General features: G+C 42.5%; 1 protein-coding gene across 1 annotated transcript in view; it reads right to left on the bottom strand.

Annotated features, from left to right (window-relative positions):
- Positions 1-21,751, bottom strand: part of UXS1 (UDP-glucuronate decarboxylase 1) — a 38,140-nt gene that overhangs the window by 3,845 nt on the left and 12,544 nt on the right. The window contains exons 4-13 of the mRNA XM_081907444.1: positions 20,814-20,857; positions 19,678-19,738; positions 14,101-14,281; positions 11,156-11,260; positions 9,752-9,811; positions 7,984-8,105; positions 6,996-7,115; positions 4,782-4,825; positions 2,228-2,288; positions 979-1,036 (exon numbers count right to left, since the gene is read on the bottom strand). Of these exons, the coding sequence (XP_081763570.1) occupies positions 979-1,036; positions 2,228-2,288; positions 4,782-4,825; positions 6,996-7,115; positions 7,984-8,105; positions 9,752-9,811; positions 11,156-11,260; positions 14,101-14,281; positions 19,678-19,738; positions 20,814-20,857 (856 nt within the window). The remainder of the gene's footprint in view (positions 1-978; positions 1,037-2,227; positions 2,289-4,781; positions 4,826-6,995; positions 7,116-7,983; positions 8,106-9,751; positions 9,812-11,155; positions 11,261-14,100; positions 14,282-19,677; positions 19,739-20,813; positions 20,858-21,751) is intronic.

Genomic DNA, 21,751 nt, shown 5'->3' with positions numbered 1-21,751 from the left:
TGCTCCACTGGGGGTCGGGGTACCCTGCTAAGTAAGTGAGCTGGGCTGAGGTACAGGGGTACACCATCATGGAAGCTTAACTGGCTGCAAGCCAGTGTTCTGCAAGCACACAATCTCTTCTGCCCATGTAAATACTTTTCCTTCCTTCCTCCTAAGTCCCATCCACCTGTTCTAATTTCTCATCTACTGAGGTAAGAGTATCACTGAGAGGGCTGGAGTTGCCCCATGTCCCCAGTAATTCCTGCCACCCTTCATAAAGCTGGGGAGATAACTTCTGAAGCAGAAAGTATACTATTTGCATGCTGTAATATTCTGAATCACACAGCGTGTTAACAGCTCCCCCTGTTTACCTCAGGCATTTACCTCAGGCATGTTAAAAAGTGGTGTGGAGGAAGCAAGTGTGTGTTTTCTCACTTGTACCTCATGTGAGTCCAAACGTGTGGGGAATCAGAACACCCTGATAGGGCAATAGCATTATTTACCATTAATATTTATTACTTGCTTTCCTCACAAAAGTGACCCAAAGCAACTTAAAAGTATACCAACCAACCAATAAAAAAACTACTATGAAGTTAGGCCTTACAGAACTAAGAGAGGCCCCAAATCCCTGAAACCTTTCAAATTACAGGCCAAAAGCCCAGGTAAAATGGGAAGGTTTCGACTGATACCTTAAAAAGATAAAAAGCTGGCACCAGGCATGTATCTCTTATAATTTCCCACATTATGCCTCCAGCCCAAAGTCTGCAACCAAGCCGAAGTGGCTTCCTGGCAGCAGGGCTATTGCTGCTTACTAGGGCGCCAACATCATGGGAACTACCCTTTCGTTAAGCAGCGCTGCTGGGAAGCTAGTGGTGTTGCAGCTCCACCCCACCAGGTGAACCTCTTCTCCACTCATGCGGTTCTACTGGATAAACCCCAACGGGTACAAGTATGCAAGCTGTTCCACGTTTGTTCAGGGCAATTATATGTCATACTTACCAACGAGTTTCTTAATTAACTGGGCAAACTCTAAAATAGAGTGTTCTTCTGGATTCCCCTAAGGATATAAGAAGCACTATTAAAATGACATTTTACCCCCCAAAAAGAGCTTTATTTTGCAATAAGGTAACTAGCAAATAAAAGGACTAGATTAGGCATAGGCAAACTCGGCCCTCCAGTTGTTTTGGGACTACAACTCCCATGATCCCTAACAGAACCAGTGGTCAGGGAAGATGGGAACTGTAGTCCCGAAACATCTGGAGAGCCGAGTTTGCCTATGCCTGGACTAGATCCTAACTTTTGTGCTGTGAACAGGATGTGGTTTCCTGCCTCCCCCTTCTCTCTGCAGCCTCCTGTGAAGAGCTGTCTTGAGAGTGGGAGTGAACAAACCCTCACTAATGGAATGGCAATTGTGTGAGGTGATGCTCAATGGGGAGGAGGAATAGCTAGACAACCGTGATTCCCCCCTCCTTATGCAGACGGAAGAACCCACCACACACCAGCAACCTTCGACCAAAAATGATTTCACTAGTTGTTACCACATTTCAGAGCAGGAGTAAAAGCCCACAGGTAATATTTACAAATGTGAGTCTAAACTGCTTAAGGCAATTTCTGTTTCCGTAATACAATCCTGGGAGAGGAAACTTAGGTGGGGAAAGTCAGAGTGTGGAATCTGACATTGAGTTAATAAGATCTTTCCACCGATGCAAGCAATTCTGCTTGCTGGATGGAACGATCTCTGCTCTCCCCCCCCCCACTTGCTGTCCTGGGGGGTTCTCCTGACCCCAAGAGTGGACTTTGGGGGTTGCATGGGTCACACGAGGTGGGGGAAGCCCCATTGTGCCAGCATGTGTCCTTGTGGCTTCTGCTAGTGCACTGGGTTAGCTGAATCTGGCCCAGTCTCTAGCATTACATATGCCGAAGTCCACACACTGCAACACTGAACTGAACTTCTAAATTCTGGCTTGCAAAGGCTTCGCTCACAATCAAAAGCCGATAGTATCTGAAGAAGAGGAAGAATGCCGGTAAATTCACAATGCCGATTGTTCTCAGTGTGCTGAGGAAGTTTGTGGCAAAAGGAGGAAAGGGAGGGAGGGTACATCGCTACCATTATTCTCAGAACTTCATAGTGCCAAATGTTTCTCCCGTGACTGGATTCAACGGATTAAGAAAATGGGCAGGTAATTCCAACACAGGGTCTTAGACTTAGATCAAGGAGAAAAAGGCCAGAAGAAAACCACTTGCTTACCAAGTTAACAGGACTGCTGACATTGCTGTTCATTAAGGCCACCAGCCCATTCACAAGGTCACTGGAAAAATAAAACAATATATGACAACACAGCTTGAGCAGAGTTACTTCCTCATGTGTTTTACAGCCTGACTGTCCAAAATGCTGATTTTAGGGGGGAAACTAATGGCATCAGTTCTGTGCGGCGGCAACGTTAACAGAGTTATCAGCCCTGAAATAAACAAACCATGGAACCTTAGGTGGGCTTCCAGCGGAGCACATTATGCACTGGAGCAATGAATTTCTGCCTTATCCATTTCCATACAGCAGGCCAAACAAGATGCATTCAAGTGGCGCATTGAAGGAACAGTTCACATCCAATTTAAAAGTACTAAAAACTGATTTACTTGGCCACAAACACAATCTGTGTCTGCCCTCTACTTAATTATGCAGTGTCCATTAATCTGGGGAGAAAATTCCAGTAGTACTGATTTGTTTGTTTTTTAAAGAAAACTGCGCTTTCATGTCTTTGTTGCACTAAATTAGGGTGGTTAGGGTGGTTATCAGGACATGTGCAGGATGGGACAAATACTGCTATTCAGCTACAAACTTAGGGAAATCCGACTGCCCTCTCCTCCACCTCAACTTCCAAATCAGTCAAGCTGCCACTGAATAACACTAATCAACAGCATGATTTAAAACCTCCGGAGAAGTCATATTTGACTGTAGCAGAATTTTATTATTATTAAAGTTTTTTTTATATATACAGCAAGATAAAAAAGGGAGGAAGGAGAAAATAGGGGACTATAGCAGCACTTTAAAGGTTAAGCAATCTACTGTGCCTTCATCTTAAAAGCCCCGCTGACTAAAATAACTGGTTTCTCTTTCTAAATACAAATTGCATATCCATTGTGCAAACACAAGATGGCAGCAATGGACCGAGTCCTCTAACTCTAACATGATGATTTTTCAACCCAGAAATATAAACTAGTGTCTTCTGAAAACCTGCACTTTGGATTTCAGACTGCTAAGGCAGCTATTTCCTACTTTAGTGCCTGCTATTCTGTTTTTAACAAAATTTGATGTTTATTTAGCACCACAGTGGCATTCAAGACACTGGAAAAGCAGAGGATACTGAAAGGAATAGGATAGTGCTGGGTTTTTATTGCAACCATCAATAGGAATCCTAATCTGCGTAACCATGATGCAAATGGGATTTTATTTGTATCCTGCCTTTCTCCCAGTGCATTTTAAAGCTTACAACGCTGGGATATTCACCTGTTTGTGTCACCTATGCGGACAGAAGTTCTGCCAGAGTATGCTCTGCATTGCAGGGTTCAAACTAAAAAGGATCTTATCCTGCTAAAAAGGATCTTTGGGGTGATGTGAGAGACTTCTGCCCAAGACTCCACAAAGCCATTGCCAGTCAGATTAGATAATACCGGGAGGTAGAACGATTGCAGCTTCTTAAAACTCAACGAGGCAAAAGGACCTTTGCTGAATCAGTAGTACAGGAAACAGGACTACTGTTTCCAGTGTTGTCCGCAGCTCCTTTTTCTGACGTTAGCTTCAGTGGGACAAAGGCTATCATATGTCCAGTTGTCAAGGGGCAGGCAGAGCTAGAAGGAACTCCATATCCAAATTTATCCCAACAGTTTATGGTTCCAAAATTACCCCACTGTTTTTCCGGGCCAGGACCAAGGTATTAATGTTGTGAGCCACTTCTGGGAATAATTTTGTGGGCGTCATCAGGCAACAAGTGATGATGATGATGCATCTTTTTTTCTTAATGTTTACACTACTGTACCTACGCTGTTTTCAAGTCAATGTCTTTTCCTTTCATTCAGAACTACCAATGTGCCCATTGATAAAATCGCAGCACAAAAAAAGGAATCGCGATTGATCATGCAATTACATCAAGATTCCTTTTTTGCATGCTGGTCTAATCGAATACATACAAGTATTTGCATGCATCAGAAACTAGCGAGAAAGAGGGGGGCGCAGAGGAAGGCATGAACTGAATACCACATTGAATTAGGCAGAGAAAAAAGGCCTGCATGGTCCCATTCATGAAACAAAAAGAATTCACTACTCCCACGCGAGTAGTGCTTTTCACATAAGTAGTGCTTTTGCACAATCCAGTCTCAGAATCCACTGGACAGCAGCTGTTTTGTGACACACACTAAAAGTTTAAGCAGGGGCTTAACTATGGATTCAAATTATTCTACCTTTTCCAAGCTTTCAATGCAAGGAAGAGGCATTGGGTTTGAAAGGTCACAGACTGCTACCCTTTATGTTCAGGTTTTTAAGAAAGGAGCAATCACTGGTTTCACACATTGGTATAATGGGCTGCAAGCTGTAAGGGCTGAGAAATACTGATCTATAGACTTGGGATAATTAATGCTAAGGAAATAGCAAAAAGAAAACTAATGAAACCGGAAAGAAATCAAACATTCTGACATCACTGTATGACTAACATTGAAATATGCTTTTCTCTTTCCCAGCATTTAATTTGTTTTTTGTTCAGTGTCCCTTCCTCAGGTATACTGAAACAAGGAAGGTGAAACAAACGTACCTGACATACTGAAATGCTCTGGTTTGAGTCCCAGGCCCATATACCTAGGGGAAAATAAAATAAAATGAGTATTACTGATAAGAAGTATCAATATGCCCATCACTTTTACTGACAAACATGTAATTCCTCTCCAATTCGTTTGTGACAGTGTGTTGAAAGCAAAATCTGTCCTGGTCTGATCTGTAATTTGATTATCTGTGGCTAGATGCACAGGTTAAACTAGCTCATATACACCTCACAAACACTTTGATGGTCATAGGGTGGCATAAATGAGTCTCACCAAGCAGTCTTGTATCCAGAGTTTGGCCAGATCCAGACTGATCTAGCTACAGATTTTATTTCCTTTTCCCTTTACTTTTCATAACATCTCTGCACCAATTTTTTCTCCATCATCTTTAATGTGCCACTCACAAAACAAAGTTGTTGTTGTTTTAAGAAAAGAAAAGGAAGTGTATTCCAGTTCATATGGAATGAATTTTTGTTTTGTCAAGTGGAAGGGAACAGATCTTTGTATATGGGTTGACAAAAGGAAACAAGATTTGAAGTCATTCCCTGCGCCTTTGCTTGCGGTTTGCAGAGTTAGAAGAATTTGCACCCTTTTTCTTTTCCTGGGGCTAGATGAGCGATTGGTAACCTCAGCTTGTGCCCTAGCAACAGTCTTCTGAAAACACACACAGGCTACAAGAGCCCTGCTTGTACACTGTTGTTGGCCAGAAAGCAAAGCGTGCCAATCTTCAGCAGTTCACTGGAGAGAATCTCATGAGATTTTACTGCTCTTCAAAATGCACATGAAAATATACATCCCAGCTCTATCCTACTAATATAAAGTATTAATGTAACAACTGGTCATGAAACTAATCCATTATGGTCACTAAGTTTAAAAAAACCAACTTAATAGGAAGTTTCATTTTCTTATTTTTACTGGTACCCAATAGTGTCGTAGGGACGCAGGTGGTGCTGTGGGTTAAACCACAGAGCCTAGGACTTGCCGATCAGAAGGTCAACGGTTTGAATCCCCACGACAGGGTGAGCTCCCGTTGCTCGGTCCCTGCTCCTGCCAACCTAGCAGTTTGAAAGCACATCAAAGTGCAAGTAGATAAATAGGGAAGGTAAATGGCGTTTCCGTGTGCTGCTCTGGTTTGCCAGAAGCAGCTTAGTCATGCTGGCCACATGACCCGGAAGCTGTACGCCGGCTCCCTCAGCCAATAAAGCGAGATGAGCACTGCAACCCCAGAGTCGGTCATGACTGGACCTAATGGTCAGGGGTCCCTTTACCTTTACCCAATGGTGTCAACTTGACGGACAGAAAGCATCTGTCTGTGGAAGACCAATTCCCCCTAGTTCCTCCCTTAAATCTGCTCTAAGCATCCAGGGAGCCCTGAACAGGTTTAGGGAGGGAAATCTTCAAAGGTTGTCCCCTTCCATTGATGGATGCCTCTCATCAGCAGAGCCACCACTGGATACAAAAACAGTAACTCAAGCACCCAACTACCAGATGCTATCTCATAACACTAGGCATGATTAAGGACCAGTCCAATACATACATCCTTGCCATTTCTTGACTGTAGCATTAAGGGATGGCTGGATGCATGAATAGCTGTCACAGATAAATGACCACAGTCACAACTGCCGGGTTACCCAATATCAACTCAAGGTCCTTTTCAATTGGGACAGTTCACATGATTAGCAAAGAGGTATTTCATTTTGGTAAAAAACCAACAACATTATACATGCATGGTTGAACAAGTCCTGTGCGGAAAACAATTACACTGAAGCTCTATTTTAGCTGATGTTATGGAGGTTTTTTCCAAGCAGAATACAACTGGACATAAGAACAGATTTGTATGGAAACCTGTCTTTTAGTATATTTACTAAGACTGCAATCCTACGCACACTTACTTGAGATCAAGTCCTATTGAACACAGTGAGACTGCACTATAACAGTAACTGAAGACCTGAATCAAATGACTGTCACAATAGTTTGATTATGTGGTTCAGCGCAAATTCTTTATCCGGAGAACTTGAAGTTCTGCACCGTTTTAAGACATTTTAGTGAACATACAGGACCGTTCAAGCTCAGGGTTCATGTTCTTAAACCTACACGATTCATACAAGTGACATTTCACAAAGCGACAATTTATTTTACTTGGAAATCTTCCTCATAAATCCAATGAACAGCAATTGAGTTCAGAGGGCAGGATGGTAAATACGTACAGTTAAGGGTTCTCCCTGAAGAGCCTGCAGGATGAAGTTACTAACAACTCTGCCATCGTTCATGTGCATCCGAGGGCCAAAAGTATTGAATATTCTTGCCACTCTTACTTCTACGCCCTCCTGGAAGAATAAGAAAAAAGCTTTTTGGTTTTTAAAAATGCACTGTTTTTTTAAATTTTCTATTGCTACCCTACCCCAGAAGGAAGATGACAGTCAACGAGACACACGAAGCCAGCTTCTGCATTTGCTTATGAAAAGGGGGAGAAGAATCCCACATTGCCGTGTTATCTTACAATTTTCATGCCTCTATGCCAGAATAAGACAAAAACATACCCAAATCACTTAACGTGGTTTTAGCATATTCCATACTACCTACATAATATTGCTTTAACCATGTCTTTAACCATGGAGGTCCTAGTTTCAACCAAATGGGTTCCTAATTATTTATTTTTCATCTACTAGACCAGGGGTCAGCAATCTTTTTCAGCAGGGGGCTGGTCCAGTGTCCTGCAGACCTTGTGGGGGTCCGGACTATATATATATATATTAAGAAATGAACAAATTCCTATGACCCACAAATAACCCAGAGATGCATTTTAAATAAAAGCACACATTCTACTCATGTAAAAACACACTGATTCCCAGACCGTCCACGGACCGGATTTAGAAGGTGATTGGGCCGGATCCAGCCCCTGTGCCTTAGTTTGCCTACCCATGTACTAGACTCTCAGGTGCATGAAACACTTCAAGTGAACCAGCAAAACTAATATTGCAGAGTTTGGCCTTTAAGCAAACCATGTTTGTAGCCCAAGCACTACCAGGAATAGGAGGCAGTCTATACCAATTGTACAGAATCCTTTCATGCCAGAGAATGTTGGATTTTCACCAGAATCCTTCACTCATACCACCTAAGTGACCTTGTATTTCTGTATCATGTGTTGCAGCTCTCAGGTTCTGAACGTTTTTGGCCAAATGTCACAATCATTACCTGCTTCATATAGGCATAGCACATTGTTTCGGCAACCCTCTTTCCTTCGTCGTAACATGCTCTAGGTCCTATGGGATTCACGTGACCCCAGTAATCTTCGTTTTGCGGGTGAACTTCAGGATCTTGAGAGTGGGGGAGGGAGAAAGAGGGAGGGGGAGAGAGATCGATCATGAGTTTCACTTTTCAACAGCACAGAAAGGATTACTATTAAGATACTCTCTAGAGCAGGGGTTAGCACACCTTTTCAGCAGGGGGCCGGTCCACTGTCCCTCAGACCTTGTGGGGGGCCAGAGTATATTTTGAAGGGGGGGAAATGAACAGATTCCTATGGCCCACAAATAACCCAGAGATGCATTTTAAATAAAAGTACACATTCTACTCATGTAAAAACACGCTGATTCCCTGACCGTCCACGGGCTGGATTTAGAAGGGAATTAGGCCTTAGGTTGCCTAACCATGCTCTACAGCAGTGGTTCTCAACCTGTGGGTCCCCAGATGTTGTTGGACTACAACTCCCATCATCCCTGAGCTCTGGCCTTGCTAGCTAGGGGTGATGGGAGTTGTAATTCAACAAGATCTGGGGACCCATAGGTTGAGAAAGGCTGCTCTACAGAGTAGTGGGCACCAGGGTTGAGTTATAGTCTTAGGACCACATATGGGATGCAATGTGAAGACACTACAGAGCCAAGCTTGGGCATTCACCAGCTCCACGAGGGGCAAATGAAGCCCATTTAGAGTAACGTCAATGCTTCCTATAAGTCTGTCACATAAGAAGTTATTCAGAGCTAGCTGGCCATTTTTATTCGGTCTGAAAAGATTTAACTTTTCACACTCAGCTTCTAAAATGCTTTCCTAGGGACTAATGGCTAGAGAAAGGCTAAACTGGGGTAGGAAAATGAATTCAGCATGATTCCCATCCAAGGACCAATGATCAGCTTGCAAAAAGCATGGGGCTATGAATGTGCCCGCAAACCACCCTTCTGCCCCCCCCCCCATCATTCCTTGCCCCACACGTGATGTCATATAGGACATCAGATGTAGGACAGGTGGGTGGGACTTGCTAAAAATGACCAGAGGTTTGTTTACTGCTGGGCCAGAGTAACTCACAGGAAGACACATACCCTACAAATGTCCCATTAGCACAGTGGTACAATAATCACATATTACGCAAGTTGAACATTCTGCTTAATTTGCAGGACCTTCACAACAGGAAAAAACTAAGACAAATGCAATAGTCCCCAAACAGGTGGCATCTAAACATACTTCAGTGATGACTTAAGGAAACATCAGAAATTCCCAAATCAAGGCTTTATGGGGCAGCGTCAACCAAGCCATATTATACCATGCACTGGTGTTCTATTCATTGAATGCAGTAAAAGTATTATAGGGACCAAAGAATGAAAAGGATAGTAGTATATTGAAAAGGCAGAGGAGGGATTGATCCTGGAGTACTGAGGTAAAAGTCAAGCCCAGTTATCCATGGAAATTAATGCCCCCTAGATTTTAAAACGAAGATCAAGCTTTTTGTTTGCGTAGGTGAGCAAAAGGAACATTTTAAAATAATATCTTCATCAAAAGCATAGTAAGATCCATTGACTGCAGGGCAGGGAGGTCAAATGTGAAGGAAAACGTAGCAGATGGAGAAAAACTCTTGCCAGCTCTCCCCGCCTTGCTTAAAACTATGCTTGGAGGCCTGCATACTGATGGGACCTCTCCCTTCAGTAAAAGGCTGGCTCCCAAATCAGCCATTGCCAAGTCCACTTCTTACCTCCATATACTTCAGAGGTAGATGCAAGAAGAAGCCGAGCTCCAACACGTTTTGCTAACCCTTAAAAGAAAAAGAAAAAAACAAGAGGGTGAACTTTAGTGAAAATGAACGGACTCACGCTTATCTTAATTTAATTTTGACCAAAGGGGGCTAAGCAACCAGGAGTTCCACATTCCATTCAGTAGCAGGCTTTGTTGTAAAAGCTTTCAGACCGAAATGTAACTTCTCATCCACACACACACAAAAAAACCCTTTAAAACTATGCTTTAAAGTGACTCTGCATTACTCCAGCAGAGCAGACCTGCTGCAATTCTGCAGAACTGATGTGGAGAGCCTTGTGGCATCATAAAGAGGTTCATTATTGCAGCACAGGCTTTAGCAAGAGTTCGTCTCAATGGGTGCCATCTTTGTTGTTTTTGCTAAGAGAGACTTCACATGTGGCTTTGGGGGATCAGTACCTGCTTCTGTCAACCTAAACTACTTCACAGGGTTGTTGCGGGGATTGATGGGGAACGGGAGAGCCATATATGCCACACCTTGAGCTCCTTGGAACAAAAGATGGGACAGAAATGCAAAATGAAATACCCAAAAATGCTTACTCTCATCCTGCCCATTTGGAAGCCTAGCACAGCAGCCATGAAAGCATAGTTAAGGATTTTCTGAATGCTTCAAGAAATTCCCTGCTACTTGGTATAAGACTACAAGTGTCCAAAACAGTTAATGGCCTGTCTGCGTCTATATAATAAGGCAAGGATACTACCAAGAACCCCAAATTTCTGTAAAAGGAAGTCAAGAGAATACCTCTTTGACCAACTCTTAGAATGTGCTGAATGGCATGAAAAGTGACTTGAGATGGTATAGGAAGTTATTTGTGGCAAATATCCTGAACTATCCTCAAGTGCCAAGAATATCTTCTTTGTAATGACATCAGTCTGCATCACTGGGCATATCCCTGGTTCACCCCATCACACTTGTTCATGCAACTGGCTACCCTGGGACTGAGCATGGCAAAAATATACTGTTTGACTTCCCTTAAAATTAGGGATAAGGAACTGTGTAGATCCAGATGCTGCTGGACTACAAATCCCATTATCCCTGGCCATTGGCCATGATGGCTGGACTACAGATCCCATTATCCCTGGCCATGTTGGTTAAGGTAGATGGGAACTGGAGCCCAACAAACTCCAGAAGGTCACAGGTTGCTCACCCCTGCCCTAAGGCTTGCTGTTTTGGCATGCAAATACTTGAAAGATGTTTCTAAAGAATATTTAAGTCATTTACAAATAGACATACAGGTGCAAAAAGGATGCTGCGCCTTTCTCCAGTAAAAGTCAGTAGCAAGGCACCGTACCATTTCAATGAACATCAAGCTGCTTATTTCACACAATCCATTCACTGACTCACCCAACATGTTCAGCGTCCCTATGGTGTTGGTCTTTAGTGTCTTGATGGGATTATACATGTAATTTGGAGGGGAAGCTGGAGAGGCCAGGTGGTAAATTTGGTCCACTGTGAAACAACGACAAAAAAGAAGAAGAGAAGAGCGTTTATTTTACACCAACTCAGTTGGGAGATTAAAAAAGGGGGAAGGAGTTGTAGGTATTCAGGGACACTTCCACCATGCCAGATCTCTTGGATGTGGGAACAGAGCCAATGAGAGAATTGAACTGACAGAAGAAAATGGAAGGCAAGAGTCCAAGAGTGAATAGCAGCCCAGATTTGGAGACAATCACTTCTTCTAACTCTAAGAGCCTACTTGCAAGGGTCTACTCACAAGTGAGGCAAGACAACAGCATGGCTGGAAGGCTGAGTTAAAAGGGCAAAAGGAGGATGTTCTTTGGCTCCTCTCTATAAGAGAACCAGAAGCTACAGTATGATACATCTTTCTTGTGATGTGGAAGAGCCCAGGGACCTACAACTTGCAGGCTTGTCCCACTGTCCTTCCTCACGCTATTCAAATCTCAAACTCAGCAAAGAATATGTTAAAGAGGTTGAAGCATGCAATGAGCATGTTCCTATGGGTGCAGAACTAGGAAGATGGGTATAAATGATGAGAATATAAACTTATAATATATCATTTTTTTAGTTTAAGAGGAGAAAAACACCACTCCATTCGGAGCGTACAACCAATTAAATATTTATTCCAAATCCCATTTCACATACAAACGATTTAGGTTTGAATTGTTCCCCTAGACAAATTCTCATCCAATTATACTGAAGCGATGCAAAAATTATTGAAAAACTTTTCTAGTACTAACTTAATCCTTATGGGTTATCGCTGGTTTCTTTTTAACGTTTTTGGATGAAAGCTGACTTTCAAAACAATTTTACAGAGAAATCTTTGTTTATAGAGCTTGGCTAGTCAGTTCTAAGGGTGCCATTTAAACAGGCTTATGTGATTTCCGCATTCTGTGGTGTTTTTTTTTTCCTTGTCAAAGACACACAGCAAGCACTTTGAACTGTGAAGTATCTTCTTGTTGAGGAAGAGTCACACCGGAATTGCCTTTCATTATACTCAACAAAAAGAAACTATATAATTCATACCCAGCCAAGGCTGAAATTGCGTGCTAAAAACAGGCTGCCAGTTTAATAACGTCCCACCGGTATTATTTAACCAAAAGCATTTGATTGTACGAGGGAGGTGTTGTAGACCATTAGCAAATTCCAACTGCACAGCTACACCCTCATGATCCAGAAACAAAGTCGTTAGGGGATCTAATTAAACTGGAGTCTGGGATAGAATCTTATTAACCCCCGTTTATATTATAGTCTTGCAAACATGGCAAATGTTTCCCCCGGCTTCTCAAGACAGTGTGTGCCTCCTGTACATTTAGATAAAGATTCATGAAGTTCTGTAGCCTTAGTGAAATAACTCCACCTTATAAAAAGCACTTATTTCATGTATTTTTTCACTCAACTTGACAATATCTGTAAATATATTTGCATTGTGTATTTGTAGAACCTGTACTGTGAGGGCAAGGAGGCAAAACATGCCTGTGGCATGTGTAACCTCAAAAGGCAACATATATAGCATTATTCCAATGCTCACATGCTGGTTTGTAAGTACCACTGAGCCAAACCATAGCTTACAGCATGAACAATCAAATGTGTAGGCTTTCCAGTGAAAAGATTGGGTGCGCTTTGCAACTCCTGATGTTAGTTACTGCACAGCTGTGAACACAGCCATGTTTTGGCTTAGTGTTTTGTCAGAACCGAGGCTCATGGTTTAGTTCAGTTGAGAAAATTCGGAAGCTGGGCTATTACTCATAGTTTGCCTGGGGCAACTAAGCCACAAGGATGGGTTCAGACATAACTCAAACCATGGCTTAGCTCACAGCAACAGGTCTAGAGGAGGTAAGCAGTTGTGATCTTTTCACCAGGAGCCCACAGATTAAGTAATGGCTTAGCTTAGTATTATAGGCACCGTTTGTGTGTGTGTGTGTGTTTTAAATTTCACCCATGTTGTCACAGTGTGAAAACAGCATGGGTGAAGAGTTAAAAGGGAAGGGAAGGCAGCAGAGAACTAAACAGCTCAACCTCTGTAATTGCTTGACCATGAGGATGTTACAGAATCGGAACCTGTTCTCATGTTTCTAAGCCCAATTGTAATAAGCAGATTTGAAAACTCAAGTGCATCCACAAGCAATTTTATTCCAGTAAATTCACTGAGGAAGTACAGTATTGTGTACTTGTGATGTCAAGCTGCAGGTGAATTAATTTTGGGGTGTGGTGGTGGTTGGGAAATAGCCCTTCCCCGCTGTTCCCACCCAATTTTAAATTGGATTAAACTTAGAAAGTGCCTGAAATTAATCAGATTCAAAAAAAGTAAGATGTCTAGCCTCAACGTGCCCCTGGTATCACAGGGTATCTCAAACTAAGTTGTTCTGGTTGTGCAAGGAATCTCATTTCTGCAACAGCACTTCCCCTCTGTCTCCTCCCCATGTCATCCGAATCTAATGCAGGGATTCCTCACAATCCCCCATCAGATTGAGGGTGAGGCGGGGGGGGGGGCTGCGGGAAGCGCATGGGGAAAGAAGAGGGAAGGGGAATTCTGTGGCAAAAGCTGAAGCCCTTGTGCTCACAGGCAAACTTTGTGGGGTACAACACTGTGATATCGCCCATGGTCCTCCCCTTTCGGCTATCTTTGTGGATATGGTACCTTCAGCTGCCCAATTCCCGTGAGGGCAGTGGTAACTTTCCATGCTCCCAGAAGCAATTGCATGTGGACTTAAGGAAAAGGGCAGAATTTGCCAGCCACACAGAGGTGGCCATTTACGAGACGACAGAAACAGGTCCCTAATGTTGATGCACGAAGCAGCCCAGCTTGTGTCCTCTCGGGGGGCACTCACCTTCAATGTAGAGGGGCTCTACGACATCATGATTAATCAGTTCAAAGTTCTCGTGGCCAATCCAGTGTTCCACGTTTCTTTTCCTGCCCGTAAAGAAGTTGTCCACAACTGTAACTTCATGGCCATCCATCATTAGTTTGTCAGTAAGATGAGAACCCACAAACCCTGCTCCTCCAGTTATCTGCATTAGGACAGTTTGCATATAAATGTTTCTTCTCTTTTAAAAGGAAAACACCAGACAAAAAGTCCACAAACATGAAATGAAATCAACAGCAGCTTTCAGAGTTTGTTTTTGTACATCTCGATAGGGGCAGGGGAGGGAAAAATAACTCTGTTTTTGTTTTAAATTCAGCTTCAGAGTAGTAATAGATACACCTCACTCCTCGCTTCATGCAAACACAGAATTTGTGAGACTCAAAGTTGTTCCTGGGAGGTCAAAAGTTAAGGATGATGCCTCCTGTTAAGGTAAAATAGCATGTTCCAAACTCAAGGAATAGAGGTTTATCCCACACCACCCTAAATTCACCAGAATAAATGGAAATAAGGAAAACTAGGGAAGATCCACACAGGACTTTCACCAAGGACCATCATGCAAAATCCATGCTTCTTTTCACAATCCCTTCCCTCCAATAATGGATGAGAAACAGCAAGCATTCCTGCAGTGCAGTGTGGTTTGCAACCCACTGTACTTAAATCAGATCTGTCAGGGCCAGTTATAGTCGACGTGGTTCCCCTCCAGATGAACTACAAATCTCATCAGTGGCAGTCAGCAAAGTCATTGGATAGGGATGATGGGAGTTGTAGTTCATCAACATCTGCAAGGCTGGCTGGCTACTCCTGGTGTGGATTAACTCAGAGGGCAGGTGCAGATGTCCAGAAATAGGAATGGAAGTCTGACTGCAGGTGGCTGCGATGATGGGATTGCCAATTTGACTTACTCCCATGTTTTGTTTTGTTTTAAAAACAACCACACCTCCTCTCTGTATCTGGAAAACTTTCATATATCTGGGGAGATATCAAGGGAGAAAAGTGTTGATCTGGACATCTTTCTAACAGCCTAGCTTTCCATGCATGGGAGTGTTTTCCATAGTGGTAGGGAGGTTTTCACAGACACAGTTATCACCAGACTGAAGCACGATTTGGGCAAATCTATGGAAAATGCCAAATTAGAGCGGAATATGTTTAATGTTGCTACACCCTCCTTTTCACAATGCGGGTTAGGACCTCGAGAAAGATAAATGCATCCAGAAGGAAGGAATGCATTTTTTAAGCAAGTGCTTATTTTCCCTGTGCTGCAATCTTTCCTGCAAGTGTCTCTCATCAACTTAGTGCACAGACAGCGAGCCTGAACTATAGGTCACTCGGTCCATAGCTGGTGCCACTTAAAAGTTCGCTCATTTCACACAACATTCCAAAGGGCGTAGAAAATAACCGAGCACTATTGAACCGCTGAAGAAAACAAATGAGCTTCAGTCTGATGTGGCAACTTTGTAAGGGTCAATTACATAACAGCCAATTTCGGTACTCTGCTAAGGCAATCCAAATAGCAGCTGTGAGATTGCAAGTGATTACTAATGCTTTGAACAATTAACAGTGGAAGACTCTTACAGCTACCGAAAAAGTCTGATGATTCCCAACGACGCACTAACTTGGCTATTTATTTGTTAATTAATATATTTGCAAAGGTGATCCTTACTTCATAATGGGGGGATTAAATTTGCTGAATTCATATATTTTTTAAACACACACCAAGAACCTTTTTTTTTACTTGCCTCACAGGCCAAACAATTTAAAATCTAACTTTCCCCTTATTTGATTCAAATGTCTGACAACAATGTCATCAGTAAGAGACTGAGAAATCTTTCACCCACTTTTAAGCTCATCAACATCTCAGAAGGTTGGATTTTACATTCACAATATTGACTGGGTTATACTTCAGTCCATGTATCACTTTGCAAATTATGGCAGCCATAAAGGAAGCAATACCCTAAAGTTTCCAGGCAACCTATTATGGCGTTGGTCCCACCTATGTTCCAACATGAGTTTGACCAAACTGCAGGAGGCAGTGGAAGACAGGAGTGCCTGGCTTGCTCTGGTCCATGGGGTCACGAAGAGTCAGACACGACTAAACAAATGTTCCTTTACACATGCATTGCTGGGGTGGTGTTCAAGGAAGAAACTGCCTCCCATTGACCTCATCACTAGGATCATTCATGAATTAGCACTCAAAGCCAAATCAGTAAGCCCAACCATTCTAGAAGTGTTGTGAGGCAACCACTACACCAGGCTTCCTCAACCTCAGCCCTCCAGATGTTTTGAGACTACAATTCCCAGCATCCCTGCCCACTGGTCCTGCTAGCTAGGGATCATGGGAGTTGCAGGCCAAAAACATCTGGAGGGCCGAGGTTGAGGAAGCCTGTACTACACCCTTCCCAGTAAATTAAGAGCAGCTTTGCTAGGTCAGAGTGAAAGTTTGCTGGATCAGCCTGGAGGAAGGCAATGCTTCTTCACAGTGGCCAGTCATGGATCCAACAGCTGTTGATCAGAACCCAAGAGATTTGCACTCAATAGCAGACCAGAGGCTACCAATAGTAGCCACAGAACTGCCTATACTGACTGAATTACTTGACAATGTGGTTCTTCCCATCCATAGACATGATCTTCATGAAAATAAAGTGTCCTCCTTGTACAACACCACAGCAATTGGATTGCAACCCAAGTGCTTGCTTGTATGAGTAGAAGGGCTCCTGATTTCGTCCGAATCCCATTTTCTGCTCCCCCGCACCTTCTGAAAGACCATTCCTGATGAACACGTACTGCACAAGCTACTCATTCTAACTGACACAACCTGTTAAAGGTTAGCACAGTCATTCAGGAAATCTAGGCAACTGTGTGATATGCATCTTCATCCTGATAAAAAATAACCTTCTGGGGGTTACCGTTCTCTTCTTCAGTTTTGCATACAGTACGTATGGGCTCCCCGGCTGTCTCACATCAAACACTCACTGCTTAAGATCAGACCCTCTTAGCTTCAGCAATGTCACACACTTTTTACAGTCCTGCATTTCTCCCCAGAGTGCATTTAAGGGCTGAACACAAGCACATTCGGGAGAGGTGACATCAATGGGTCTTCTTGTAAGTAAATGGGTTTAGAATCAGGGTGTCAAAGCGTTCTTAAAGCCTTACAAAAACCCTGGGTTGCTACGTATTAGGTTTACTCCACCAAAACTACAAAGCTCCAGTTCTATCAAACAACAGGGCACTTATCAAAAGGACAAAGGACCACCAAATCTTTAATCAGAGTCCAATGCTGTGCTCACAGTAACATCAACAGAATTTCTGATTCACAGCTTTAACAGAAAGTTCATGACCAACACATTGCTATTAGCTAAGAGTCAATTAGTTTCCATGTCATTTAATTACCAGGAATATTTTAGGTCTGCAGCTCCTACACATTATTTAGTGCAGGGTTTCCCAAACTTGGGTCTCCAGCTGTTTTTGGACTACAATTCCCATCGTCCTTGACCACTGGTCCTGCTAGCTAGGGATGATGGGAGTTGTAGTCCAAAAACAGCTGGAGACCCAAGTTTGGGAAACCCTGATTTAGAGATTCAGGACAGCCAACGTTCTTCTACTGGTGTCAGCTGTTCCTTTGGCTCACTTTTCCAAAGGCTTCTAGAAGTTTGACACTGAGCAATTCTGCCGATATCAGCTGCTCAATTTCACCTTTAAGGAAAACTACATCATCATCATTATATTATTATATGTAGAAAATAACTTCATCATGTGGTAGCAGTTTGCCATGTGATATATGCACATGTGGCTATTTCTCAGAATGTGCAGGTAGTGTGCATAAGGACTATATACATGCAGACATGCATGTACAGTTGTACCTTGGAATCTGTTCTGGAAGTCCTCCTGACTTCCAAAACGTTCGGAAACCAAAGCACGGCTTCTGATTGGCTGCAGTAAGCTCCTGTAGCCAATCGTAAGTCCTGTCGGATGTTCAGCTTCCAAAAATAGTTCGCAAACCGGAACAGTCACCTCCAGGTTTGTGGAGTTCGGGAGCCAAAACGTTCGACTGGCAAAGCATTAGACTTCCAAAGCACAGCTGCATTACGCATAGGATTCAAATTGCTTCTGGCATGAAGTCCCTTTCACGCAAGCAATTCTGCCTTGCAATTTCATCCTGAACGAGACGGCTGGACAGCTGAAGTAGGTTGCCTCCAGCACTTAGCAACCACAGCTACTCTGCCTCCGATGTCACAGCTAACAGCACTCACAGATTTGTCTAAGCCTTTTAGAAACCATTCAAGCTGCCACCACAAACTCCGGCAACTACCGTATTTTTCGCTCTATAAGACGCACCAGACCACAAGATGCACCTAGTTTTTAGAGGAGGAAAACAAGAAAAAATATATTCTGAATCTCAGAAGCCATAACAGCAAGAGGGATCGCTGCGCAGTGAAAGCAGCAATCCCTCTTGCTGTTCTGGCTTCTTTGATAGCTGTGCAGCCTGCATTCGCTCCATAAGACGCACACACATCTCCCCTTACTTTTTAGGAGGGGAAAAGTGAGTCTTATAGAGCAAAAAATACGGTAATTCAATATACCTTGAGAGTATATTTTGCCAACATTTGTGCATTTTCAAACAGCTACCAGCTTTTCCAGGGTGCCCCACTGCTGAATTTCTATTCATTTACGGTTATTGTGGAGGGGAGGGGACCTTTTCTGTGGTGGCACCCCATTAAAAAATGTCATCCCCAAGGAGCCTCGCCTGGTGCCTACTTAGCATTCCTTTGAGCACCAGTTGAAGACCTTGATACTTCTTCAGGTGTTTTAATCTTTTAATCTCCAAAAATCTGAAATTACTGGAGATGTTCAGAGTTTCTATTTTCTGGTGCTTCTGAGAGCACATTGCTTTTAGCCTCTGCTGCTGTCTTCATTATGATTTTTTTATTTTATGGTTTTGTTTTACATTTACTGTTAGTCACCCAAAACTTCCACTATGGGGCAGCATATAAATATTGTTATCAAATGAAAAAACCACACTGGAAAAGCAAGACTGCTGAAATAAGTCAAAGCAAGGACCAGCATGAAGAACATCTTTTGAAAAATTATGCCAGTAAGAGCATCACTCCCTCAAATTCTGAGTTAAAGTCTGTTGCCCGTATTTTGCTTTTTAATACAGAGAACTATGTTCTTTCTAACAAACTTCATCCTTCACAGGAATCATTTGTGATCTTTTATTTTTCTCTCCCTTTTGAGGTTTCCTTTGGCTTCTCTTAGCATACAATCCATGCCCACTTAGAGTCAACAATACCACAGTGTCTGGGTGCTCAGTCCAGAATTGGGTACTCAAATATTGATTATTGCTTCTTAATGATGCCATCCTTAAGACTATGTCCAAAATTTAAAATTAAATTAGGACGAGCTAAAAAGCTAACACAAGTACACTGAATTTTCTTTTCAATCTGTGCCTTGCCACAAAGACAACGGCCATCTTGTCGTTTCTTCTCAATAAACCTATGCAGAAATTTAGGTCACTGATTAGTTCTAAGCAAGTTGCCAACTCACCAAAATTCTTTTACGATCCTTTTCGGATAGGAACTTCACTGGCGGGTACTTCTGAGTAAAACTATGAAACATTTCAAAATGGAAGAATGAGAAATTTCAAACCTTACTGAAGCTGGAAGACTTATCACTGGCACATGTGTTTATCCTACGATGCCCAGTAAACATTACATGAGAGAATCACAGACCATTAACTCCTGGAAGCCAATATGAATTTGTACAGTGGTACCTCCGATTGCGAACAGGATCCGTTCCAGAGGTCTGGCTGGATCCCAAGGTTTTCGCAACCCGAGGAGAAGCAGTAGACCGCTTCTGCGCATGTGCATGCGGCGAAACATTTCCGGGTTTGCCGCTTTTGCAACCTGAAGTTTAAATTACCTGAGGGTAAAGTAACCCAAGGTGCTACTGTAAGGAGTTGTATCCAACATTAGACTTAGGTGATCAAACATTATAGCCTCCTTAGAAGTCACTAATATCGAATGCCGTGGCATAAAGCACAAGTTCTTTGTTTACACTGTGAACTGATCTGCAGCTTCTCTCACTTATCTTTCTGGATGAAAACAGGAACAGAAAATGCTTCATTGGTACACAGTGTTGGATGACAGATGTACCACCAGTCTGCAATAGTACATTCTATTTTAGGCTACTTTTAAATATAAACATGCAATGAAAGGGAGGCGGGGAGAGAAGGTGGTGACAGTTCTAAATATCTAATTAGGTCACGATGACTTAAAAAAATAATAATTTAAAACTCCCTAGACTGTTGAGGATTTAAACAGCTACCTCCCAGTCATTAACATATTCTTTATTCGGGAAAGGTACTCGAGAAGGTTGTAGCCATACAACCGTAGTCACACTTAGATCAAGAAAATTTGCATTCATTCATTTCAACCTGGCTTCAGCACCGACACAGCTCTGGTTGCTCCAGCACTGAGAGACACACAGGGGAGTGTGTCCTAGTTAATTCTCCTTGATCTGTCACTACCTGCAAAACCATTTCCAAAGAGTTGCATTAAGCGAGCTATGGTCTGCTCCACTGCTGCTGTGCTGTGGGGTCAAGCAAGGTTTCACTGTGTCCCCAATGCCCTATGTAACATCTATCTGAAGCCATTTCAGTCGCTGTGGCTTTTAGAAGGTACCTTTTCTCCAGTTCTCGGATCTTCTCTCTTAAAGGCGCGACAACCTAAAGGCAAAAGCGACAGTCAACACCCAGTGTGGTTTCCTTGCATCAATATATTTGCCCGCAAGAACAACAAATCAAGATTTGTTTTTAAACTACAGATCGTAGTTAAAAGTGGAGAGAGAGCTTTGACTGTGATCCTGGGTTCAGACAATACCCCTGCTAAACTCTGTCTTAGTTGCCACACGGAGCTAAGGCACAAGGGAATGGCAAGGTAGATGCTATCTCCTCCTTGGGAACCAGCACTTTTGCATTAAGCCATAGTTTCTTATTTAAAATGAAAGTGTTCATAGAGAAAAATACAAAACTTACTATCAAATATCTTTCTTATTCAACATTAGTCAAAATAAGATAGACATAGTGAAAAAGGGAAAAAAGGAAGAGGGAGATAATAAGAAAAGAGAAAAGATAATGCTCGGAAACTAAAAAAACTTCTGATTCTTCATCTGCTATATATAAACAATATTCACTTCATCCACCCCAATATAACACCCAACAAAACCACTTTCTATGAACCAACTTTATCTTCAATCCCCAAATCCAAGTGTAATTATTTCCTTTTTTCACAAAAAAGTCTATGAGAGGTTTCCAATCTTTAGTCATAATCAAATCTTTATAGACCAGCACAAGTAAGGTGGGGTACAATAATTAAAAGCCAATCTTTAGTAAATGTTAACACTGACTTTCCCCCTGATTAGACATGTCGATTTTGCTATCTCAGCTAAGTCCATTAATTTTGACAACCATTCTTCCATTGTTACATTAAGCCATGGTTTAGATTAGCTTTACAAGATGACACAGCCATAAAGAATTGAGGGGTGGGTGCTGCAGTTAGCTGCATATTAGCACCACTGAAACTAAGATAAATAATGCCAACAAGAAGCCAGCATTTTACTC

The sequence above is a fragment of the Podarcis melisellensis genome (genome assembly GCF_964234715.1).
Source record: "Podarcis melisellensis genome assembly, chromosome: 4".
NCBI classification, from domain to species: domain Eukaryota; kingdom Metazoa; phylum Chordata; class Lepidosauria; order Squamata; family Lacertidae; genus Podarcis; species Podarcis melisellensis.
Note: the sequence above shows the minus strand (reverse complement) of the source record. Positions and strands in the feature narration are given on the sequence as shown.